At 42.5% G+C, this 26823-nt stretch overlaps 1 protein-coding gene across 4 annotated transcripts in view; it reads left to right on the forward strand.

Annotated features, from left to right (window-relative positions):
* GRIA2 (glutamate ionotropic receptor AMPA type subunit 2) overlaps positions 1 to 26823 on the forward strand; it is a 225209-nt gene that overhangs the window by 105361 nt on the left and 93025 nt on the right. For all 4 annotated transcript variants that reach the window (XM_040332278.1, XM_040332251.1, XM_040332259.1 and 1 more), the window contains exons 4-5: positions 700 to 896; positions 13705 to 13758. In XM_040332278.1, the coding sequence (XP_040188212.1) occupies positions 700 to 896; positions 13705 to 13758 (251 nt within the window). The remainder of the gene's footprint in view (positions 1 to 699; positions 897 to 13704; positions 13759 to 26823) is intronic.

Consider the following 26823-nt stretch of genomic DNA (forward strand, 5'->3'; position numbering starts at 1 on the left):
GGTGCAGTTCCAACAGTGCCCACCGGTGCTGCAAATGTGTGCCCACCAGTGCTGCCAATCAGTGCCCACAAGTACTGTCAATTAGTGCCCATCAGTGCCGCCCATCAGTGCCACCCATCAGTGCCGCCTATCAGTGCCACCTATTAGTGCCCATCAGTGCCACCTAACAATGCCCATCAGTGCCATCTATCAGGAGAGCCTCTTCAGTGCCCACCAGTGCCTCCTCATTAGTGCCCACCAGTGCCAACTCATCAGTGCAGCCTATGAGTGCTGCACTTTTACAATTACAATTTTGTTTGGGGACAATGTTGCACAAATGCATAATTCAAAGTGTGACAGCGCTGAAAGCTGAAAATTGACCTGGTCAGGAAGGGGGTTAAAGGAAGTTGAAAAATAACAGACTTTTTGGCCAGATCAATTGGTGAAAATAAATGAAAAAAAGCCTTAAAAAAGAAAACGGATGGTGCCACCACCACTTTACTGTTAACAGACAGTGTACTAAACAATTTGCAATTTTAGTATAGTTTCTTTCTTGAATCACATCACTAGGGCAGTTTAGAAAAAATGAAATTGAGACATTTATTTTCAGAGAAATTATGTGGGGAAATATCAGGGTGGCTTTAAGAGATAAACATACAAACACCCCAGGTTATTGCTGATCTTGACTGTATTTGTGTCTCCGATATTTTGTCTCTGAAGGTTTATCAACACTGCAAGCTGTGCTGGATTCTGCAGCTGAGAAGAAATGGCAAGTGACAGCAATCAACGTTGGAAACATTAACAATGACAGGAAAGATGAGACGTACCGTTCCCTCTTTCAGGATTTGGAAATAAAAAAAGAAAGGAGAGTGATTCTGGACTGTGAGAGGGATAAAGTGAACGATATTGTTGATCAGGTTTGTTCCATAGATACTACTGAATATGTATTACATAACAAAATCATTCATTGAATGCTTACACTACTAATACCACTATACATTACAATAGCATTGTGTAGCCATGCCACTTACACCTTACAAATGTAGCCATATGTATGGGAGCTCTGAGATAATAACAGTTTATTTTCCAGTGATCAAATGATCATTATTCAGTTTGCAGATTCTCATGCCACGTACACACCACCATTTTAAAAATGACGTTTTTTTTTTATGTCATTAAAAACGATTGTGTGTGGGCTCCAGAGCATTTTTCACGATCTAAAAAAATGGGCATTAAAAATTTCGAACATGCTCTATTTTTTCACGACGTTTTTAACGTTGTCGTTTTTAAGGTTGTAAAAAATGGTTGTGTGTGGGCTTTAACAACGTGAAAAACCTGCGCATGCTCAGAAGCAAGTTATGAGCCGGGAGCGTTCTGGTAAAACTACCGTTCGTAATGGAGTAAGCACATTCATCACGCAGTAACAGACTGAAAAGCGTGAATCGTCTATTACTAACAAAATCAGCTAAAGCAGCCAAAACACCCTTTGGTGCGCCATCCGCATGGAACTTCCCCTTTATAGTGCCGTCGTACATGTTGTACGTGGCCGCGCTTAGATAGAGAATTTTTTTTTCACGATCGTGTGTAGGCAAGGCAGTTTTATTGATCGGGTTGAAAAAAACATTGTTTTTTCTAGACCCTTAAAAACGTAATTTTTTAGAACCCGGAAAACGGTCGTGTGTACACAGCATAAGATCATAGGGCCAGATCCACAAAAGGGATACGACGGCGTATCTACTGATACGCCGTCGTATCCCTGTTTCTATCTTTGGAACTGATCCACAGAATCAGTTTCCAAAAGATAGGGAGAGGATCCGACATGTGTAAGGGACTTACACGGTCGGATCTTAGGATGCAGTACCGCATCCGCCGCTGGGGGCATTTCGAGTCGAAATGCCGCTTCGGGTATGCAAATTAGCACTTACGGAGATCCACAAAGCTTTTACGCTTCGTTTTTTCTCCGTAAGTATTAGTTTGCAATCGTAAAATTAGGGCTGCTTTTACAAGGCCTAAACTGTTTAGGCCTTGTAAAAGTAGACCCTTCTATCCCGCGTTGCCGTCTTTTTTTTATTCAATTTTTTTTTTTTCCCGCCGCAACTCGTATTTTTTTTTTACGCCCGTCGCGATTCTAAAAACCCTGCGCAACGTAAAACCGCGCTAAGCACGTGAGGAAAATGACGTCGTGAGCATGCGCAGTACGGCCGGCGCGGGAGCACGCCTAATTTAAATGGGACTCACCCCATTTGAATAGGAACACCTTGCGCCGGCCGGATTTAAGTTACACAGCCGAAAATTTCTAGGTAAGTGCTTTGTGGATCGGGCACTTAGGTAGAAATTTTACGGCAGTGTAACTTAAATGGCAATATTTAAGTTACGGCGGCTGGCTGTGGATCTGGCCCATAGTGTCCAGTTACTGCACCCAAAGTTGCTCTCAAATTAGCAATATAGATCTATAGGGAAAAGAGAAAGGGGAGCACTACCAAGAATAGCCGTATTAATAAAATACAGAGACAAACTTTTTCTCCTCACCTGGTACATGGGTAATCTATATATTGCATTAGCAATCTGATCATTATATTTCCTGTGCTGATATTAGTGGCTGGTGGTGGTATATTTTTTAGGGGGGAACCGTCCAACGCCACCCCCTCTGCCCCCCAGGTCAGTCGATTGGTCCCCACACTTACCCCATCTAGGTCACAGGCTTCCTCCGGGCTGCGTCTCCTCCTGAGTGAGTGAGTGAGTGAAAAACGTATAAAGCGCAAGCACATGCGAACTGAATCGCCTCTGCTTCATGGTGGCGTAGTTTCCCCTGCGTCTCCTCCCTCCTCCTCCGCCTCGGCGGCCAATAGGATCACTTCTCCTCTCGGCTAATTGGGTCTCATGACCTGCTTTCTGAGCCGGGATTTGCCGAAAGGAGAATCAGGAAGACAATAGCAAATATTTATTCGCTGTTGTCACACTGGGTGTGTTTAGAGTGCAGTGCTTTGTGCCCCAAGCCCACCTATTTTTTAAGCCTCCGGCTCTAATCATGTGCTTCTAAAGAAAAAACTTCCCATTGGAATCAGTGCATCTGCCACACTGCATGTAAATTAGGGGTCGGGCGCATTGATTAGGGAGGCAGCGCCCCTGCACCCCGTATGGACAGTCACTGATGATTGATATGCCATTTGCCCCTAGCTTGAATCTCCGATCTGCATGTGGAAACACTGTGTGGGGTCCGCTGTGTCCTGTTAGTAGACATTGTATAAATCACTCTGGCTGCTTTCATTCTGAACCAGTATCCAGTCTCTGGTGTAGTGGGACCGGCTCTGTGGGAGATATGATGTGCACTAGAGCCTGCAGATATACAAACTTAAAGAAGATCTTTAGGCTAGGAATGAAAACTGGCGGACAGGCAGGATTTTTGATGCAGAAGAGACATGCTGTGTTTCTTCTGCATTAAAGCTACTTTTTTTATTTTTTTATTTTTTTTTATTTTTTTTTTTATTTTTTTTCCATAATAAATTTTATTGGTGAACAGAATAATGCTTACATTACATATGGACAAGGAGTCTGAAATAAAACAGTAGGTTTTACAGCATTGATAATCAGAACCAGCATGTAAACAGGAGTATAGAAAAAAGCATAGCATTTGTCGACATACTTAACAAGTTATGGGATGCAAGCAAAGTTAATGACTAGTTTAATGATTATCTGCGCTTCCAACGGTAATCGTGTGTATGTCTCCTATCGAATTCTATGTAGGTGTAAACAGCGGAAGAAGACAGGGGATGGCTAGTTCATGAGGGGCTGACCAACTTTGCGTAATCACTCTCTTTTAATAATTTGGGTGCTGAAGTTGGTCAGCTGTCGGTACTAAATGGAGTGGGCTGTAGCGGGTGAGGGGATTGAATCCGGTTGTAGACTCCTCAAGGGGAGGGGGAAGAGGGATGGGTATAGGAGCGGAAGAACAAGGGGAGAAAGGGAGGAAGAGAGATTAAGAGCCGTGGTAAGAAGAAAGAGAGAAGGAAGAGTAAAGTAAAATAATATAAAGTGTAGGAAGAGAGCAATATAATGTGTAGATATCCAAACTTAGAATCAAAGAGAGGAGGGGGGGGGGGGTGAGTGGAGAGGGGTAGGCTGGGAGGGGGGGTACCTCACAGTCTCCGCCGCCGGGTCCCAAGTGTTGGGATATGTTGAATACCAAGAGTTTTGTGCTTTATAGATAATTGACAGTATGTTTATCAGGATGAGTCAATAGAGGTCCTCCCTCAGTCTTCCCTTGTGTAGGGGAGGGAGGCTAGATGTCGCTTATTTTGATTAGATAAGAGTACAGAGAGTAATCGTACAATTACCAGGGGCTTCAATCGTCTGGAGGTGGATGATTCCCATTTGTTTGATCCATCAGAAGTTTGTAATTGGCTGTGGTACAGAAGTGGGTCCAGCAGGCCCATGTGTGGGAGAATTTGGTTGGACAATCTTTGGCTATAGCGATTAATTCTTCCATTTCTGCAATTTTTCCAATGCGATTGAGCCATTCAGAAATGGTTGGAACCTGTGTTGTTCCCCAATGTATGGGGATGCATAGTTTGGCTGCGTTTAGTAGGGGTGGTATTAGCGTTTTGCAGTATCGTTGAGCTGGCATGTCAGAATGGTGTAGAAGAAGCTGTGCTGCAGAGTGTTCTAGGGTGTATGTGGAGATTTGCGATGTAATTTCTCGGACTTGGGTCCAGAATGGCTGGATTAGGGGGCAAGACCACCAAATGTGCTCCAGGGTACCTGTGTCGCTAGAGCATCTCCAACATTTGTCCGAAAGGGTTGGGTTGTATTTATGAAGGATAGCCGGGGTTCTGTACCAGCGCGTTAAGACTTTATAATTGTTTTCCTGTATCGAGACATTGAGAGAGCCTTTATGAGTTATTGTAGATATGCGTTCCCACTGTGCCTCTGTCATTTCTATCTGTAGGTCTCTTTCCCAACTTGAGCAGGCTTTGTTAGTCTTCAGTAAGCTGTCTGAGGAGAGTATGTTGTGAATGTTAGATATCATGTGTTGCTGTGGTGCAGAGTGGGAACATAGCTGTTCGAATGCTGTGAGACGGCGAGAGACAGAGGATGTGCGGTCAGCATCTTTCAGGAAATGTCTGATCTGGAAATACGTCCAGAGAGGAAACGCAACGTTTTCTGTGTTGGCTGGTAACGAAGAGCGCTCTAGAAAAGTGCCTGAGTGGTAGAAGTGATGTGCCAAGACTTCGGGATGTTGCCAGGTGTCTGCCAGAAAATTTGTGGACATACCAGGTGGGAATTCTGGGTTGAGCTTTACCGAAGTAAGGGGCCCAGGGGTCGAGGAAATGCGTAATTTTCGGCAGGCTTCTTTAAAACAGTGAAGTGTCGGGGCAATGAGAGGGTGATCATTTAGACTCTTCGGGGTGTGTTTGCGTGGGGTCCAAGGAATGGATCGTAATGGTAGGGGGGAGAAGGTATGTTCAAGAGATACCCAATCTTTACTATGGCTATGGATTGACCAGTCTACAATTCTAGCGAGGTGACATGCCCAATAGTATTTTTTGAGGTCAGGTAGCCCAATGCCCCCCTTCGTTTTTGGTTGTGTTAACTGATCGTAAGCTACTCTAGGTCGTTTCTGATTCCATAAGAATTTAGTACAAAGTCGTTTGTAAGTTAGAAAGAAGGATGGGGGGAGTCTAATGGGCAAGGTTTGTAAGATGAATAGGACGCGGGGGAGTGTGTTCATTTTTAGAATTGCTGCCCTTCCAAACCAAGAGAAATGTGGTTTATTCCATTTACTCAAGTCACTCGTGATGGTTTTAAGGATAGGAAGATGATTTTTGGAGAATAAGTCTGAAAGTCTAGCTGTTAGATATATCCCTAGATATTTAATTTGATCGTGGTTCCATTTAAAGGGGAAGTTGTTTTTGCATTGTAGTACCGCTTCCTGTGGGAGGGAGATATTCAGGGCTTGGGATTTATCAAAATTTATCTTAAAGTTGGAGATGACATGGAATAGCTTCAGTTCTTTAAGGAGATTTGGAATTGATGTGTGGGGATCTTTCAGGAATAGCAGTATGTCATCGGCGAAAGCTGCCATTTTATAGGTTCGGTCTGCGATGTGGAAACCTTTGACATTGTCATTAGCTCTGAGACTTTGGAGAAAAGGCTCAAGGGTTAGGACGAATAAAATTGGGGAAAGTGGGCATCCCTGTCTTGTCCCGTTGCTAATAGTGAAGGCGTTCGACAGGTGGCCATTTACACGGACTCTGGCAGTTGGTGTAGTATATAGGGACATAATAGCATTGAGCATTTGGTCTGGAAGGCCAACATGCTTCAAGACTGCTTCCAGATAATCCCATGCCAGCCTGTCGAACGCCTTCTCTGCGTCCAATGACAGAAAAAAGCCCTCTTGCTTATGTGTTGTAATCCAGTGATGTATATTTAGAGCCTTGATTGTGTTATCCCTGGCTTCTCTGCCAGGGATAAATCCAACTTGGTCTTTCCCTATCAGGGATGGTAGGAAGGGTGCTAAACGCGAGGCTAAAATCTTGGCATACAGCTTGATATCTACATTTAATAAGGATATCGGCCTATAGTTACTAACTGATGTGGGATCCTTCTCTTCTTTCGGAATTACGGTGATATGAGCTTCTAGCAGTCTATTAAAGGGGAGGGTGGGGGATGTTAGGGAATTGAAAGTCTTAATAATATGCGGGGATAGAACATCCGTGAAGGCCTTGTAATAGGTAGCTGTAAGCCCATCAGGGCCTGGGCTTTTACCATTTTTAAGCATTTTGATTGCTAGTTTTAGTTCTTCTTCTGAAATGGGGTGCTCTAATTTGTGTGCATCATCACTGTTTATAAGTTTGGGGCAGTGTTTGTCAAGGAAAGATTTGATTAATGTGTGGCGGGCTTCAAGGCTCTTGTGATTTGTTGCATGTTTAGGCAGATTATATAAATTGGAGTAATAGGTTTCAAATTGCATTGCTATATCTGTCGGCGTAATGAAGGCCTTTCCTTGCGAATCTTTGATAGTGTGGATAGTAGCCTGTGCTTTTTTGGTTTGGAGAGCTTTCGCTAAGTATTTTCCGCATTTGTTTCCGAATTCGTAGAAGAGCTTTTGGTGCAGGACAAATTTGCGTCTCGTTTTGCGATTCAACTCTTCACGCAGGAGTTTCCTATTATGGGTAAGCTCATGGTAAGTTTGTTGCGCTTGAGAATGTTTGTGGGTGAGTTCAAGGGCCTTGATCTTGTCGAGTATGTCTGTAATTGTACGTTGTTGGGCTTTTCGGCGGGCTGCCTTAAGGGAAATTAATTTACCCCTAACTACACATTTGTGGGCCTCCCACTGGGTGAGTGGGGCTATGTCGGATGTGTTATTTTCTAGAAAGAACGTATGTATGCACTTACGAACGTCTTCGACCACCTCTTCTGAGGTAAGTAAGGTCGAGTCGAGGCGCCAGATACTTTTGGAAGTGTGTTCATTAGGGAAGCTCAGGGTCATTGTAATTGGATGGTGATCTGATAATGTCATTGGTTCAATAGTGGCAGTGGAGAGAAAGGGAAGGTCTTTCTGGGATAGGAATAGGTAGTCGATCCTGGAGTATTTGTTATGGGGGGCTGAGAAAAAAGTGAAATCTTTTTCGTCGGGGTGGAGGGCGCGCCAGGTGTCGTGTAGAAGAAGATCTTGGATCTGTAGTTTAATTTGTTTAATTGCTCTGTATGGTAGGGAGGCTGTTCCAGTGGAGGTGTCCAAAATTGGGAATAATGCAACATTAAAATCTCCCCCTAGAATGGTCAGTCCGGATTGAAAGTCTGAGAGCAATCTTGAGATGGATCTGAAGAAGCTTACTTGAGCAGTATTGGGGCTGTAGATGTTAGCTAAGGTAACAGGTCGCCCTTGGAGACGGCCCTTAAGGAAGATGTATCTGCCCTCTGTGTCTATAAGTGAGTCTATGGGTTGCCAGTCTAAATTTTTGGAAAGTAGGATTGAAACCCCCTTGGTTTTAGCGAGTGAGTTGGTAGCATGGTATATTGTTGGGAAAAGGTGGTTGGTAAGCTTAGGGATTTTGTTTGTGTGAAAGTGTGTTTCTTGCAAGAACACTATATTTGCCTTCATTTTGGCCATCAAGTCAAGAGTTTGGCTACGTTTTTCTGGGATGTTGAGGCCCTTTGTGTTCAGGGATACTATTTTAAGCGTGGAGGTTTTTTTTGTGGAGCTTAGGTGCGACATGGTGAGACAAGTGTGCAGTTATACTTGTAATAGAGGACGGTCCGATGTGAGGTGGTTGGCCTCACTTGTATGAGCACAAATAATGAGAGAGGGGCGGAATCTGGAATCGCTTTGTGTTGGAAAGGATGCGGAAGAGGCGGAGACTGCGAGGTAGAGGGGGGGAGAGGAAGAAAAGGCGGGAGTATAAGGGAGAGAGAGAGAAGGCGAAGGAGGGAGAGGGGGGGAGAAAAGGAAGACAGAGGAGGAAAAGAAGGAGAGATGGAGCAAGATGAGAGAGAGAGAAAAAGAAAAACAACAAAAAAAGAAGGGAAGAAAGGAAGAAAGAAGGAGAAAGGAAAAAAAAAAAAAAAAAAAAAAAAAAAAAAAAGGGGGGGGGGGGGAGGAGGGTAAGTAGGTAAGTTAGGGTATAAAAGTCACCGAAGTGGACAAATTACCGGAGTCGGAGAGGTTATATGTGACCTCCCCTCGTATACTAAAGTATCCGGTAAGGTTCGACAGGAGCAGGTATGTTCCTGTCTCGTGGAGAGGTGGTAAGAACCGGTGTGGAACGGTCAGGAATCAGTATCTCTCGTCCACAGGAGATTTATGCAGCAGGATATGTGAAGGAGCCAATAAGTGTTGTAGTAGATAGGATGGCTATGGGTCTAGACTCCAGGGAGTCATGAATTAAGTACTATATGATGTCACTCAGCATGCAGGTTAAGCAGTTATAGACAGTTGAGCAGCTTACATAACATAACATTTGATAGTGAGGTAGAACCTAGAACCTAGAATAATAGTATGAGATCCTCTTCATCTAACGTTATATACCCAAATTTAAGATGAGGGGATCCTATAACCCTGAGATATAACAGAAAATCATTTAACGTGAACAACAAACAACATATGAGTATGATTATAACTGAGCCTGTATCAGAGAGCAGCACTTCCCATGTGATTGTATCTGGTCAAGTAGCTTCCTAAAATAGCGTCAGATAGGTTGTCTAGGCTATACCAGCATAGGTTGGACCAGGAGTGGTATAAAACCATACGTGGTCAATGTTCCAAGAGATATAAGAGGGCAGTTATTGTGTTTGAGTTGATAGGGTCGAACACCCCTTGTTCGGGAGTGACCGATGCGTAAGCCTTTCAATCAGTGAAAGAAATTTTGCCCTCTGATACAGTTTAATCTGGAAATAACCTTTCCCTTTGCCCCCCCCCCCTCGGGTGAAGCAAACAAAAGAAAATCAGAGCTGTGCATGCGGCCAATCAGGGGGTAGGTATTGCAGCCTTAGACCTATTACCCACAGAAAGGGTGTATGTTAACAATGGTATAGCATTCTAAGTTTGGGTGGGGTAAAGGCCAGAAAGGTGGATTAGGTCTGTGATCATATGCATGCGGGAAGTCGACTTTTGTGTAGTAACACCCCCCTTGTACAGTGCTATACAGAGCAATGGAGAAGCGAGAAAGAAAAAAAAAGAAAAAAAAAGAAAAAAGGGGAAAAAATAACAGTCTCTGGATCTCGAATCTTGGCAGGCCTAGTGACAGTGACCAGGGGGCCTGAGTGCGGAAAGTCTCTCGGTATAAGAGGCATTAGGAGCCGGCCAGGACGGGGTGGGGCAGGCAAGGATCAGAGGGTTGGGAAGGGGGGCAGGGGGAGCCACCAAGTTTCTCGGGAGGGTCTATCGGAACTTGGGGTGTCTCTCCGGCGGGGTAAAAGACTTACGGAACCAGAGAGGTTGTAGTCAGTAGATCCGGATCAGAATGCTGGGAACTGTAGAGTAGAGCAGTCATGGACATCCGGGGCTGACGGATACTAGGGAGAAAAAAGAAAAGTTATCTTTTGATGTCTCTGTGAGAGCATGTCTTTAAGGTGTGAAGGAGGGCAGGGAGACTATCATCTCATCAGGTTGTTCGCGGCGTGCTCTCCTGTGAGCTGGGGAAGCTGTTGGGCTGTTTTGGACAGCAGTCTGGTGGTCCGAGATGTCGGGTTCCCTTGGCGAGGTGTGTCTGCGGCGTCCTAAGTGGAAGTCATCACGGACTGGAATAGCATCGGTGGAAGTCGATCTTCTCATGTGTGGCGGGCGAAGGGTAGTGTACCAATCCGGGATGTCAATGCGGGGAAGATTCAGTGTATGAAAGAAAGCGGGCAAATCTTCTGGTAGACGCAGGTTTGCTGTGCGACCTTGAAAGGAAGCAGAAAGGCAGAAGGGAAACTTCCATCGATACTGAATGCCTTTAGAGCGCAGGAGATCGAGAAGAGGGCGTAGGTCTCTCCTATTTTGAAGAGTAATAGGCGAGAGGTCTTGGAACAGTTTAATTTCCGCTCCTAGATATGACAGGGAGCTACGGTCTCTGGCCCTGCGGAGAATTTCTTCTTTCAATTTAAAGTTCACGAGACAGCCGATCACATCCCTAGGGGGATCGGTATCTCTGCTTCTAGGTTTTAGAGCTCTATGCAAGCGTTCAAACTCAATATGTGTTTCAGGGGGTCTGCCAAGAAGATCATTAAAGATGGCGATAGTGGCTTTAGTAATTTGCGCGTTTTCGACGGATTCGGGGATGCCCCGTACGCGAATATTGTGGCGACGCCCCCTGTTATCCAAGTCTTCCATGTGTCTTTGGATATCTCTTAATTGCCTTTCATTAGAATGGGAAGAGGCCTGCAATTGCTGGATAGCAGTGTCATGGCGGGATGTTGTTTCTTCCACATCCTCCAGCCGCACTGACATGGCCTGCACATCTCTCCTGAGGTCTGTGATGGCAGAGAAAAGCGTGGCTTTAATGTCCTCTGCCACTGATCGGAGGTCCTGTATGCACAGGGGCTGTGAGGCATCTGTAGTGGTGGTCATGGCTTGGGGCTGGGATCGTCTCCTACCTGCAGGGCTGAGGCTGGAGGAGCGTGCGGCGCTCGAGTAGGCCCGATTTGAAGCCGGGGCCTCGCGTACTTGGGTCCGGAAGATGTCCGGAATTACGCGCTCGTTTTGCGCTCCGGAGCCTCTGGGCGAGCGGGACCTGGTTGGGGAGGCTCCCTTGGATACTTTCCCCATTTACTGGCAGCGGATGGCTCGGCTAAGAGCAGTGCTTATCTCCTGTGGACGGGAGCTCGGGAATCAGGCAGCCATTCGGGTCCGGTGCCAAGCCACGCCCCCCTGCATTAAAGCTACTTACTTGCCTGTCTGCCCCTGTACAGTAAGCTGCACAAACGTAGCTCACAACAGAAATTTGGTAATGAGGAATCTGACAGAACCCCCACACAAGCATGGGAGTAATGTCATCTCGTCCTGGCCAATGACAGTATAGTTACGCTTTAAGCTGGCCACAAGTTTTACAGTTTTCTTGTACAATTTTTGTGCAATTTCTGTTCAGTGTGCTTTAAAGTTTTGTTTAGGTTTAACCTCATATTATATGTTTTTTGGTAAAGCTAAAGCAAAATTGTACAAAAAAAATGTAGAATGTATGGCCTGCCCTATCGTTTATCGCCAGGCTCCAGTGCACATCAGACCTCCCACAGAGCCGGTCTCACTGCACCAGAGGTCAGCTACTGCTCCGGAGTGAGAAAGAGGAGCAACCCCACACAGTGATTTATGCATTGTCTGCACATAGGACACAGCAGACCTCACACATCACTTCCACATGCAGATCAAGAATTCAAGCCAAGGACAAATGGCATAGCAGCCCAGGATCGATACCAATCAGATTGCTAATGGAATAGATACTCCTAGAAAAGGTGCATTGATTACCTGTGTACCAGGTGAGGAGAAAAAGTTTATCTCTGTCTTTTATTAATACGGCTTTTCCTAGAAAAGCTCCCCTTTCTCGTGTCTCTATAGATTCATTGAATGATGACACATTTGGAAAATGTCATTGATAGGCTTAAAATGCAGTACATAATTAATCAAGTACAAAAGACAGGCATTGTATATTGCAAATGGAAGCAGTTCAATGCAGTAATAAGCCATAAGGCCTCGTACACACGATAGGTTAACCAGAGAACAACGGTCTGACGGACCGTTTTCATCGGTCAAAACCGATCGTGTGTGGGCCCCATAGGTTATTTAACCTTCGGTTAAAAAAATGCAAACTTGCTTTAAAATTTAACCATCAGTTAAAAACCTGCGCATGCTCAGAATCAAGTCAACGCATGCTTGGAAGCATTGTACTTCGTTTTTTCAGCACGTCGTTGTGTTTTACTTCACCGCGTTCTTACACGATCGTTTTTTTAACTGATGGTGTGTAGGCATGACGGACCATCAGTCAGCTTCATAGGTTAACCTAGGACAACGGTCCTTCAGACTGTTGTCCTCTGGTTAACCTATCGTGTGTACGAGGCCTTATGCTACAAGTTTGTAGGCGCCTAACTATCACACTTAATGAGCTTGTTTTGAAATCTGATTAGAAAAAAATTGCATTAATATGAAGTTAGCGCCCATTTGCATTTGTAACAACCTCCATTCCTCTGTGAAGTCTTTCCACACAATTTCTGCAATGTGTCTAGGGACTTATGCCCAATCAGCCAAAAGAGTACTGAAGGAGGCAGATACCAATGTTGAACAAGAAGACCTTTTAGCTTTCAATTCATCCCAGCGTATTTAAGGAGGGCTAAGATCAAGGCTGTGTCTAGGCCACTCAAAATCTTCAACATCAAACTCATTACGCACTGATTTTTGATACACAAGATGATACCAAAATTAAAAAAATCAGTTCTGATGCTGAGCATGGTAGTCCCATGAGAGATTTCCTTTCAGCTCTAGATACCCCTTTCTTCCAACTGAAAACCTATCATATACTGTAAAAATAAAGAAAATCCATCAGTACCCACCACCACTACTACAAGTAGAGACCGACACTGGTACATAGCATATTTCTTTGTTTTACTGGTCCTAACCTGGCTAAGAATATTGTAACAATTTTTTTATTTGCTTTTATGAAATGATATTTCCACATGGTTTGGGGAAAAATGTGTAATTGATATCCTTTCAAGAAAAATACTCTATATTTGCCTTCGCCTCCGATAGGTACAGATCTACTGTACATTGTCTAATGGTAAATCTGCCCTGTCTACCAGGTTTAAACTTTACCTGCAACGGCACATGCATGAACCAGCTTGAAGAAATCCTTGGCAGATCCATTAGATGTCACTTGAAACAGGCAAATGTAATAATGTTTTTAAGGATTGTGCACAGACTTATTTAAAAAAAAAACCTCATACCTATCCCCCAATAATGAGTATTGTTTTTTTATTTGGTTCATCTGATGAAAGTCCTTCCTTACTTGGGCTCATTTGCTGGAAGTATTGGTACATTTAAAAAGTCCACAAATACAAACTTTAATTTGAGCGATATTATAACAAAAAAAGCTAAATTATTTAAAAATTTGGTGCAAAAAGAAGGTAATAAAATATTAGTAAACATGTGATATCTTTCAGAAACCAAATTCATTTGCAGTACTCTGTACTCTTTATTTTTACAATAAACAATTTGAATACAAATTCATTTGCAGATAATCATCTTCCTTTATTTCGTAGGTTATCACCATTGGAAAACACGTGAAAGGTTATCATTATATCATAGCAAATCTAGTGAGTATAAATGAAATATACTTTCTAACTTTAATTGAAATATATGCTCTACCTTAATATGTACAGTTGAATTTTTTTTTATTTTGTTGATTTTACTGACAATTTTGTATTTATATGAATGGTGTAGCTACAATCAAAGTGCACTAATATCATTTTGTAGTTACTTTTGTTTCCGTGTTACAATCCAGTTACAATGTTTAGCACTGCTGAAACTGTTAACTTTAACAACCATTTTAGTGAGTGCTAGGGCATGAACTTTCAAAAAAGTGTTGTGCCAAAGGAAATTTTTAAAAATCAAAATTTGTGGTAACATACACTATTGCATGGTTATATGTGTGTTGCAGCCCCATTAAAGTTTAGTTCCAGTCAAAACCTAATTAAGCCCTATTCTAAGCCTATTCTATCTATGTATTTACTTACCTATTCTGAAATTGCCCTGTCCAGTCACATGATCTCTCCAGCAGCAGTTTTAGTGTAGAGGAGAGGCAACGACAATGGCGCTAGAGCCTGGGTCATGATGTCACCCATAGGCTTACTATGGGGCATCTATTGTTGACAGTCCCTCCTCTACACTGACATGTGCCAGGAACATTTCTTTTGTGCACTAATCTGCATTGACAGCTTAATAAGACAGGGAAAACATTCCTTCCAACTGTGTCTTGTTATCATTTTTGTTCTTGTTTTTATTACTTTCATTGATCTTTTAAACTTTTGCATATCTACTGTTGGATCTGTCTATGTGGTTTTGCTTTTGCTGCAGTGTTTGCTGCCATAGGAGATTATATTTAGTATTATTCCTTTTAACTATGCGGATGTAGCTTTGTACAGCTATTTTTCAGAATGACCTGAAAATTCTAGATCTCATGCATGAGTCACGCTAATAATCTCCAGCCAAATATAGCTAAGGCTGTACCTAATATGCTTTAATTATATATTCTAGGGAATGAAGGTATACACACAGAGAATAGCATAGCTGTAAATACGTTTTCCTGCTTACATCTGCAACTGTTAGGTCAAAAGGTGTGGCATTGAAGCTTTGTTCTATCATTGAAGCTTTCTTCTAATTAGATTTTTTTTTTTTTTGGGGGGGGGGGGATCTAATGCAGCAGGGCTTATCCCAGTGTGATTAAGGTCTTACTTGAGTTACTGTGCATGTGCAATAATTCATTAAGGCATTCATTTCAGTGATTTGGGGGTGCAAGTGGGCAGTCCGCACATAATTAGAGGCAGGGTTTGTGTGGACCCTTGCAATAAGTGGGTAGGTTTGAGGTGGAGCCGCCTCGTCACTAGGTCAACCTGAGCTGAACTGTGGGCAGGTTTAGCCATGTCCTGTGGACAGGACTGAATGGTTGATGAGTATGCACTGAAAGCGTATATTTTACAGGAATTGGTATTCATTTATATTTAAAGTGACATGAAAGTCCTGTTTTTTTTGTTTTTCAAATAACAAACATGTTATATTGACCTGCTTCGTGCAGTGGTTTTGCACAGAGCAGCTTAGATCCTCCTCTTCTTGAGTCCCGTGCTGGTGCTCCTGACCCCTCCCTCCTGCCAGGTGCCCTCTAGAGCAAGCAGCTTGCTCTGGGGACACCCAAGCAGGCACGCTTCTGATCCTCAGCTCTGTGTGTCCATTCACACATGGAGCCGTTGCCCGACCCTGTCCCCTCCAACTCCTGATTGGAGATGGAGGTGGCCCCAGGGTTCCACCTCCCCTATCTCCTCCAATGGCTCCCGCTGCTGCCAAACGTCATTCTGGAGTCCGAGTCCCTGGAGAACCAAGGCTCTCCTGTACATCGCTGGATCTAGAGGGGGTTCAGATAAGTATTAGGGAAAGCTGGATGGGATTCTGCACACAGAAGGTTTTTTTACCTTTATGTATAAAATGCATGAAGGTAAAAAACCTTGTGCCTTTACGACCACATTAGGAATTGAATAACCTTGGTTAGGCAATTTTGCACAGTTTTGCATAGCATGATTATAAATTTTCATTTTTATTATAATATTTTTTTTTACATATTAAGTATAGCACTGAACATAAGATTTGGAGTTTTTAACAGAAACAGAAGTGTTGATTGCAGCAGTTAATGGGCGTGGGGGTACAAAAAGTTTTTTGCTATATACCTTATGCCCTGTACACACGATCGGATATCTGATGGAATCTAATCCGATGGATTTTTTTCATCAGATATCCGATGAAGCTGACTTTCATCAGTCTTGCCTACACACCATCAGTCAAATATCCGACCGTGCCAAAACGCGGTGACGTAAAACACTGCTGAGAAAAATGAAGTTCAATGCTTCCGAGCATGCGCCGACTTGATTCTGAGCATGCGCAGATTTTTGACCGATGGACTTCCACACAGACAATCGTTGTTTTTTCTATCGTTTTTTTATCCATAGGAGAAATTTAAAACATGTTCTAGTTTTTTCACCGATGGAAAACAAACCGATGGAGCCCACACACGATCGGTTTGTCCGATGAAAACAGTCCATCGGTCTGTTTTTATCGGACAAACCGATCATGTGTACAGGGCTTTACAGTGTCTTAAACACTTGTTAAAGTATGTAAATATTGCAAATCAGAGAGTGATTAGAATAAATGCAGTATTTCATAACTTAATGTCTCCTCCACTTATGATTGGCTGTCGGTTTTGACAGCTTCCTGGTGGTATAGCTTAAATTGCTTAAGTTGGGACTTGTGTCTGAAAACAACTCAGCTTATCCCTACTTACAACTTATTATACAAGCTCTGGAGTGCGTGACTGATGGTTTGCCCTTAGGCATATATTGACAACCACCCTTTAAAGCAAGCTTAGGCTAATGCTGCATACGTTGTTTTTAAAAAACTTCATTTAAAATGATCGTGTGTGTGCTACACATAATTTTTCAGGTTCTGAAAAAAAAAAAAATTCGAACATGCTGCATTTTTTAACGTCGTTTTAAACAATGTCGTTTTTCGGGTTGTAAAAAATGATCGTGTGTGGGCTAAAACGACGTACAAAACCTGCGCATGCTCAGAAGCAAGTTATGAGACGGGAGCGCTCGTTCTGGTAAAACTACCGTTCATAATGGAGTAAGCACATTCATCACGTTGTAACAGACAGAAAAGCGCGAATCGTCTTTTACTAACACTGAATCAGCTAAAGCAGCCCAAAGGCAAATAGAACTTCCCCTTTATAGTGCCGTCGTACGTGTTGTACGTCACCGCGCTTTGCTAGATCATTTTTTTAAAATGATGGTGTGTGGGCAACATCGTTTTTAACCACTTCCGGACCGCCGCATGTACATATACGTCGGCAGAATGGCACGGACAGGCACATTGGCGTACCTGTACGTCCCTGCCTAGACGTGGGTCGGGGGTCCGATCGGGACCCCCCCGGTACATGCGGCGGTTCCCGTGGCTGTCCGAGCGATCCGGGACGAGGGCGCGGCTATTCGTTTCTAGCCGCCCCCTCGCGATCACTCCCCGGAGCTGAAGAACGGGGAGAGCCGTATGTAAACACGGCTCCCCGTGCTTCACTGTGGCGGCTGCATCGATCGAGTGATCCCTTTTATAGGGAGACTCGGTCGATGACGTCAGACCTACAGCCACACCCCCCTACTGTTGTAAACACACACTAGGTAAACCCTAACTCCTTCAGCGCCCCCTGTGGTTAACTCCCAAACTGCAACTGTCATTTTCACAGTAAACAATGCATTTTAAATGCATTTTTTGCTGTGAAAATGACAATGGTCCCAAAAATGTGTCAAAATTGTCCGAAGTGTCCGCCATAATGTCGCAGTCACGAAAAAAATCGCTGATCGCCGCCATTAGTAGTAAAAAAAAAAAGAATAATAAAACTATCCCCTATTTTGTAAACGCTATAAATTTTGCGCAAACCAATCGATAAACGCTTATTGCGATTTTTTTTACCAAAAATAGGTAGAAGAATACGTATCGGCCTAAACTGAGGGAAAAAAAAATTATATATGTTTTTGGGGGATATTTATTTTAGCAAAAAGTAAAAAATATTGCATTTTTTTCAAAATTGTCACTCTATTTTTGTTTATAGCGCAAAAAAATACCACCAAAAGAAAGCTCTATTTGTGGGGAAAAAAGGGCGCCAATTTTGTTTGGGAGTCACGTCGCACGACCGCGCAATTGTCTGTTAAAGCGATGCAGTGCCGAATTGTAAAAAACCCCTTGGGTCATTTAGCAGCATATTGGTCGGGTCCTTAACTGGTTAATGATGAAGGAGTGTGGGATGAGATTAAAGGATAAGATACTAGCTGCTGTGCATGAGAAACAGACTACTTTAGGTTAAAAGAGATGCATCCATTGTGCACTCAACCTTTATGCTCTGGAGCAGCAAAGCACTGCGTGGAGAAACTATGGGCCGGATTCAGATACATTGCAGTATCTATCGGCGCGGCGTAACGTATCTCAGATACGGTAGGCCGCCGTAACTTAGGGCGCAAGTTCCGTATGCAGAAAGAACTTGCGCCCTTAGTTACGGTGGCATAACGTATTTGGTCCGGCATAAGCCCGCCTAATTCAAATGGGGATGATGTGGGCGTGTTTTATGTATATTAACTGTGACCCCGCGCATGCGCCGTTCATGAAAAAATCCCAGTGCGCATGCTCGAAATTACGCCACAAGTCGTCATTGCTTTAGACGTGAACGTAACTTACGTACAGCCCTATTCGCGAACGACTTACGCAAACGATGTAAAATTTTCAAAACTCGACGCGGGAACGATGTCCATACTTAACATTAGCTACGCCTCATATAGCAGGGGTAACTTTACGCCGGAAAAAGCCTAACGTAAACAACGTAAAAAAAATGCACCGGCCAGACGTACGTTTCTGAAGCGGCGTTAATACCTAATTAGCATATTCATCGCGTAACTATACGGATGCGCCACCTAGCGGCCAGCGTAAATATGCAGCCTAAGATACGACGGTGTAAGACACTTACGCCGGTCGGATCTTAGGGAAATCTATGCGTAACTGATTCTCTAAATCAGTCGCATAGATACGACGGCCTGCACTCAGAAATACGACGGCGTATCCGGAGATACGCCGTCGTATCTCCTTTCTGAATCCGGGCCTATGCACTTAAGCCTAGGTTCACATTAGAGTGAGAAATCAAATCGCATGACAAGTCGCAGCCTATTGGAGACAATGGCACTGTTGCAATCGCTGCGACACCGATTTTGCGGTGCCGCACTGATTTGCAAAAGTAGCTTCTGCACTACTTTTGCCGATTTCAGCTGTGATTTCAGTAGACATCTGTGCATGAAGCCACACAGATGTCTATCAAGTAGCAGCTGAAATCGCACTGACCTTGCTATTTTGTAATTGCGCTATTTCAAGTGAAGTAGCGCAATTTCAAAGTAGCATCAATGTGAACCAGGGCTCAGACATAAACAAGTGTGTCATTTTCTGATCCATTGTCAAATAAGCTCCATGAGTGTGCTGCTCCTCTGTGTGACTGAAAACAGGTGAAGAGAGTGTAATCTGCCTTTCTCCCAGCTCCTTCCTCCTTCCACCGCGTTGCGGTCCTTTCTGCGACATCACTACTTTTATTCAGCCAGTGGTAGAGCAGGCGATTTTGGAAGAATAGGCATTTCTGTGTTCCTTCGTTGTGCCTTTCATGCACTAAATGCAATTATAATTGACAAGCACATATGCAACCTTTCCAGGTAATCTCCCCTTTAAAACTTGTATAGGGTCTATTTATAAAAAAAAAAAAATCCATTTGTCCACTTAATAAATATTAAAATAGAGCTATAGGCATTTTTTATTTCATTTTGGATTGTACAAGGCAGGGCTATAACCCCTGTCAGATTTTTTTCCTGCCATCTGTGTCCTGTTGCAGAGATTTCCCTTCACTTCCTGTCCCATAGCCAAACAGGACGTAAGAGGAAATCCCTGCAAATTAAGGGAATTCCTAGGGGACCCTCAGGTCACCAGAACTAGTGTCCCCATTGGAAGATTTGCCCTCTATTACCTTTCTGGGGACAACCCAAAATCTGGGATTTTCTTTCACTTTTAATGATAATGGTAAACAAGACAAATAGAGAGGGTGGATCTCTTTAATGAGGCACAGACAGCAATAAAAACTGACAAGCATTCTAATCCCTCTCCACTCTATCCAAAACTAAAAAAAGTTTGGCTTTAGTTATACTTTAATCGTTTTTAGGCTATTTTTTCTTCTGCACAAATGTTCTTTTATTATAGGCAGTAGTAAAATACCACGTTATGGCCAGCAGATGGAGCTGAAGAACATAGGAAATACATACCTCTTTGTAGCAAGAGATACAATGTAACAATTCTAGAGAACGCTAGAGGGAACTAGCAAATTAAAGATACATTTTATCTGATAGCATAAAAGAAGATCTTTATTATTTACTATGTACACACATTTCCCAGACCAGCAAATTAATTCTTGTTTGAAACATAAGTGTACCTTCACATACCATTTATCTAAATGACCCTTCATATTCCTGGGTAATCTAACAACTACACGAACCACACAACTGATCCTTGGGTGCTGATATGTTTAAACCCACTTATGTTTTCAGGGAGCCATCAAACTACACACGTTTTTTTTTTTTTTTTTTTAGCAAAGGCTTTGATTAAATCTTCTGGTAGACCTTATCTTGACATTAATGGTAAACAGTGGCACATGCTCAGCTCCTGAAGAGTTGAGTGGCTGCTATGATGTCTAATGCAAACCACCTTCATCGTCACACCTTTTACTTTTAATTTGTTCAATTGTTGTCTAAGAAGAATCAGTGTATTAAAGTTTAGATGCACCTTAAGACCTCATTCACACGGACGGACCGCCGGAAGTCAGCGGAGACATGTCCGCTGACATCCGACCCTATCCGATCTGCTAAAAACAGACATATGGGGACACATCCCCATCCGTCCATGGCGGATCAGATCGGATCAGACTGATCTCCCGCTGAGCTGGCGGTAGCAGGCGGACTCCGTAAGCAACGAAGTCCGCCTCGTGTGAATGAGGTCTAAATAAAAAAATAAAAAAACAGCCCCTTCTTCCCTCTGAGTGTTTAAGAAATTTAGAAAATGTATGCTTCTTATTCTGTAAAACATCTCCTTTCACTGTGTGGCCTATTTGATTTCCCTAAAACAACCTATATAGTTGGTCTCCTCAGTGTAAAGTTTAGACTTGGCCTTCTCTCCATCTTTATTTGATCACCCAATGTTACCCCACAAATATCTTGCAGTTGCTCTGTAGCACTCAGTGAAGAGGTACATTCAAAGCATCACAAGTAATTTTTACCTGTTCAGACGTACTACCACCCCATAGTCACCTACAAATAATGAGATTGTGGGTTTCAATCTCCTAAAAGAGCGGTTATTTTTAAAGTGGATGTAAACCCACTCTCATCCTTTCTAAACTACTGCCATAGTGCTGATCTATACGGATATACATGCCTTCTGCATGTATCCTTACCTGTCAAATGTCTCCCCTCTGTCTGTTCTAAGAACTGAAAAACTGCAGATTCTGTGGGTGGATCTGTTGTCTGGAGCTCGGTGGGTGGAGTCGTGATGTCAGTAGACTCCCCACCCACCTCTACACTCCTCTTGTCAACATGCATTTTTTCCTGTGTATTCCTTACACTAAATTCTGCTATGATCACTAACATCCAGTCAAAATCCAGAAAAGTAACCACATGTCTTCAGAAAAGGAGTTGGGGTCGGAATTAAAAAATAATGCCTGTCATCAAGCTAGTGCATGAGATATGTAAATAACCTGTCACTCACAGCAAGGGGGCGGAAAGACCAAAGGTTTTTGTCTGTTAGTCCGTTTTATCTCACTGAACAAAAAAAGAGGATTGCTCAGAGCTGGATTAACTTTGTGTGGCAGGACTGGGCACAGATGATAGAAAATCGTTCATTGTGACAGCAAAAAGGAAAAAAAAATTGGGGTTTATATCCACTTTAAAAGGATAAAAATAACCCAAGTAATTTGTCATTGAAATTATTGTAACATTTAGTAGAAAAACATAAATTGCATTCCATGTCATCAAACTATGTCTGCTGTCTGATATGAGAATATGTTTTGCTCACCTGTGTATAAAAAAATTGGTTTTATATAAAGGAGCAGTGATGTTCTTTTTTTTTTTTTTTTTTACTCTTTTATACTTTTTCTTTTGTGTATGATTTTATAGCATAACTAAGATGTTATGCAGCTGGTTTTACAATTGTGGTCCTGTTTTAGTCAATGCAAGTGCAAACCTTGCCATAAAGCAATGACTTTCTATGATGTATGAATTTCATAGCATGAAAAATCTCATGCCAAAATCTGTCTCAGTGATTTATTGGTTATTCTACTACTCTTGGCATATATTTCCCACTGCAGATGGGACAGTTAGAGAAGCACGCTAAAATATGTGGCCTTCAGCTCACTCAGCACTGCGCCATGCTATGCAGTGAAATAACAACCAAGTGCACAAACTAATCTTTAGAAAAAAAAATATATATATATATATATATATATATATATATATATATATATATATATATATATATATATATATATAGTATCTCACAAAAACGAGTACCCCTCTTACATTTTGTAAATATTTTATTATATTTTTTCATGTGACAACATTGAAGAAATTACACTTTGCTGTAAAGTAGTGAGTGTACAGCTTGTATAACAGTTTACATTTGTTGTCCCCTCAAAATAACTCAACACACAGCCATTAATGTCTAAACCGCTGGCAACAAAAGTGCAATCAAATTATAAGTGGTACTCCCGCGCTGTCAACTAATTCGAAAACTGAGGGTTTACTGCCGCAGATACCTAATTAGCTGATCCTTGGCAGATAAACAAGTGAATGGATAAGGTTGTGATGCTGCGCTGTGAACTCTCTGATGAATCATGTGAGTCACTATAATAAAGTGCTGGTGCAAGAGTGATTTTGTAACAAACAAAGATAAAAACAAACTGAGCTGTAGTGGGTACAAATAAAATCATAAACTATGACTCATATCACAAATTGTAAAGTGCAAAGTGAAAAAGTTGCTCAGTGCAGCAATCATCATAATCAGCACATGGTGATATTAGTAACCACTAAACAATAATGTATAAACACACAAATTGTTGGTATATAGAGATGCAAGTCTTGCTGGATGCAATCTTAGGACAAAGGAATATTATAACGCATGATAGTAAAAAGAAACAAATACAACGTCCAATGAGCCACCCTGTGCTCTGATATCAAAGTGTACAACAGTCCCAATGAACATGTGACAGTCAAATATTGTTAAATGGGTTGTATTTCCCTTCACCGTGAAACATGAAAATTATGGCCAATGCAAATCCACTGCAGTGACACCTTAATTTGCACAAGCCCCTCATCTTACTGCTGTAAGGTTACAGCATGAATGAATCAGATGCTTTGAGTGAGTGAGTAACTTGTATAGCACTACAAATGAGAACTGAATCGCCTCAAGGTGCTTTGCATCCAGTGTCGTACTGATCCTTCAGAAGAGGTGGGTCTTTAGTTTTTTCCTAAAAGCTCGATGGTTTTCTTCCATGCGAATGGTTGTGCGTAGAGCATTCCAAAGCCGAGGTCCTTGGACTGCAAATCTACGTTCTCCCTTAGATTTGTAGTGGGATTTGGGGATTTAAAGAAGGTTTTAGTTAGTTGACCGGAGCACGCAATTGGTGACGTAGGGTTTTATTTTCTCGATTAAGTATTGAGGAGCGTTTCCTTGTGCGCATTTGTGGGTGAGGCAGAGTGTCTTGAATGTGATCCAATCCTTTATGGCTAGCCAGTGGAGGGACTTCAAGACCGGGGAGATTGGTTCCCATGTTTTTTTACCTGTTACCAGTCTGGCTACCGTGTTCTGGACGACTTGTAGACACGAAATCTGGTATTTGGGTAGTTGATGATTGTTCCAACCACTACTGCTGTATCCTCTTCCGGGATGAAGGGGATAAGTCTACGTGGCATGTGGAGAATATGGTGAGAACTGCTGACTACTGCTCCTATCGTCATGTCAAAGATGACTCCAAGGCTTTTGACTTTGTTGCTTGGGTTGATGGTTTGTCCATGGATGGTGGGTGGTGTCCATGTGGTCCTAGAATTAGATTTCCGATTTGCGTGAAGGATAAGGAGTTCTGTTTTGGATCCATTGAGTTTGAGTGAGCTTTCAGTCATCCAATTATCGATCAGAGTGAGGCATTTTCCTAGTTCCTGATATTGGTGTTTTTTGTTGGTGATTCGAAAGTAAAGTTGCGTGTCATCCGCATAAGAGTGGTAGCGCAGGTCATGTTTGATGATGATTTGGAGGAGTGGGCGGATGTAGATGTTGAAGAGTACAGGGGAAGGGGTGATCCTTGAGGGACTCCCCATGTAATGGTCCATGTTTCTGACGTGAAGCCTCCTAGTTTCACGGTCTGTGTTCGATTTTCTAGGAAGGATGGGAACCACGGTAGGGCCGAGTCTGAGTCTCCAGCTACTTCTTTGAGGTCCAGCAGCACTAGGAGACAGGATTATCCGTCATCTGCTGCTTCGAGGGCATCATTTCATATCTTGACAAGAGACGTTTATGTCCCGTGGCCTGGGCGGAATCCTGATTGATGCGGAACTAGGAGTTTTTGGGCATCCAGATGGGGCTGTAGCTGTTGTACTACTGCTTTCTCCATGATCTTGGATATGGTGTTCAGGCCTGCGATGGTTTGGGTCTTTAGAGTCGAGGTTGGGTTTCTTTAGGAGGGGTTTAATTATAATTTTATAGGGAGATCAAAATAATCCCTTCTCTGAACGATTGGTTTATGATGTGCTTTATGGTGGGTGCCAAGATCTCGGTACATTCTTTCCAGAGTTTTGTAGAAATGGTGTTATTAGGTGATGTGTTGTCTCGGAGGCTTCTGATGATGTTTTTAGTGGTGTCGATGGTAATTGGGACCAGCAAAAAATTTGTCGATCGTGGACTATTTGTGTTGATTGCTTCTTCTTGCTTTGTCTGAATGGGGTTGGTTGTTTTTTTCTGTTGAATTATTACACAAATATTTTCTTTGGACAGGGGTCTTCAGAGGGTCCCTCTTTGGTGGATGCAGCAATGGATCATAGATATGGACACAGCTTTTGCCTCCAGTTAGCTTGATTAAGATAATAAAAATGGAAGAAAGATTCCAATAGCATAATACAGCTTAAAATTGTAATATATTATAAGTGCACAAAATAGATATACTTACTTTGTATAAAAAACACTGAGCTAACACTCCATGAGCAGCAAGCTTGTATGCTTACATCACTTACCGTATTGCTCCAATCCCGATGCGTATTGTCACACTACATGACTTCATCAGGGGATGACAATAGGCTATCATTAGTGTCTTTAAATAATGTATTAGAATTAACTAGCAGTGGCCATTTTCCGGTAGTCCACCATTGAAAAACATTATGTCGGCCATATTACCTTGGTTTCTCATAGATCAACATTTTGGTGGCCATTTTCCTTTGGTCTCCATATAGACCAAAAATATGGAAGCCATTAGAAAGAAGTCACAGAGGATATGCAGGTTTATGGATGCGATGTTAATACACTAAAAACCCGGAGACAAGCTTAATGTAGAATAATATATATAAAAAAAGTACTATGAAGTCTCATAAAAATGAAATTCATAAATTATAAAAGAAAGGGGGAAGAGTGCAACTTATGAACTATAGCAGAGCACATATCACCCACTAAAAAAGCATATAAAAAACGCATTTAAAAACATATAAGGAGCCATAGGAGTACCGGAGACGAGACAAGAAACAATATAAACATGTATTAAAACGGGTGAGGTCAAGGATAATATAAAGGCAAGATCCCTCTATACTGTAATAAAGACAAATGATAACTAACGTGACAAGTCCATGATGAAATATATATAGACAAAATAAAATATCTGCTTGACTGGGCAATACATTTAAAAAGTGATGGATCCAGGGGGAAATTAACCCCTTTTTGCGATTCGGCACTGCGTCGCTTTAACTGACAATTGCTCGCTCGTGCGACGTGGCTCCCAAACAAAATTGGCATCCTTTTTTTCCCACAAATAGAGCTTTCTTTTGGTGGTATTTGATCACCTCTGTGGTTTTTATTTTTTGCATTATAAACAAAGATAGAGCGACAATTTTGAAAAAAATGCTATAATAAATATCCCCCAAAAACATATATAACATTTTTTTTCCCTCAGTTTAGGCCGATACGTATTCTTCTACCTATTTTTGGTAAAAAAAATTGCAATAAGCGTTTATCGATTGGTTTGTGCAAAATTTATAGCGTTTACAAAATAGGGGATAGTTTTATTGCATTTTTATAAAAAAAAAATATTTTTTACTACTAATGGCAGCGATCATCGATTTTTTTCGTGACTGCAACATTATGGCAGACACTTCGGACAATTTTGACCCATTTTTGGGACCATTGTCATTTTCACAGCAAAAAATGCATTTAAAATGCATTCTTTATTGTGAAAATGACAGTTGCCGTTTGGGAGTTAACCACTAGGGGGCACTGTTGGGGTTATGTGTTCACTGAAGTGTGTTTACAACTGTAGGGGCGTGTGGCTGTAGGATTGACGTCATCGATTGTGTCTCCCTATAAAAGGGATGACACGATCGATGCAGCCGCCACAGTGAAGAACGGGGAAGCCGTGTTTACATACGGCTCTCCTCGTTCTTCAGCTCCAGGGACCGATCGCGGGACCCCCGCGGCGATCCGGTCCCGCGGTCCCGGTCACGGAGCTTCAGACCGGTTCGTGGGAGCGCGCCGCGGGAGCGCGCCCGCGACCCACGGCTGGGTACATGTACGTACATGTGCCCAGCCGTGCCATTCTGCTGACGTACATATGCAGGAGGCCAAATTAAAAAAATGAAAAACAGTATAGATGTAAGATTACAGTACTGTATCGAATAATTACACATCCCCTTTGTCCCTAGTGGTCTGTCCAGTGTCCTGCATGCAGTTTAATATTATAAAAACTGTTCTTTCTGCCTGGAAACTGGAGATTGTCCATAGCAACCAAAAATTGTCTGTTTATGTCA

The sequence above is a fragment of the Rana temporaria genome, chromosome 1 (genome assembly GCF_905171775.1).
Source record: "Rana temporaria chromosome 1, aRanTem1.1, whole genome shotgun sequence".
Taxonomy (NCBI): Eukaryota; Metazoa; Chordata; class Amphibia; order Anura; family Ranidae; genus Rana; species Rana temporaria.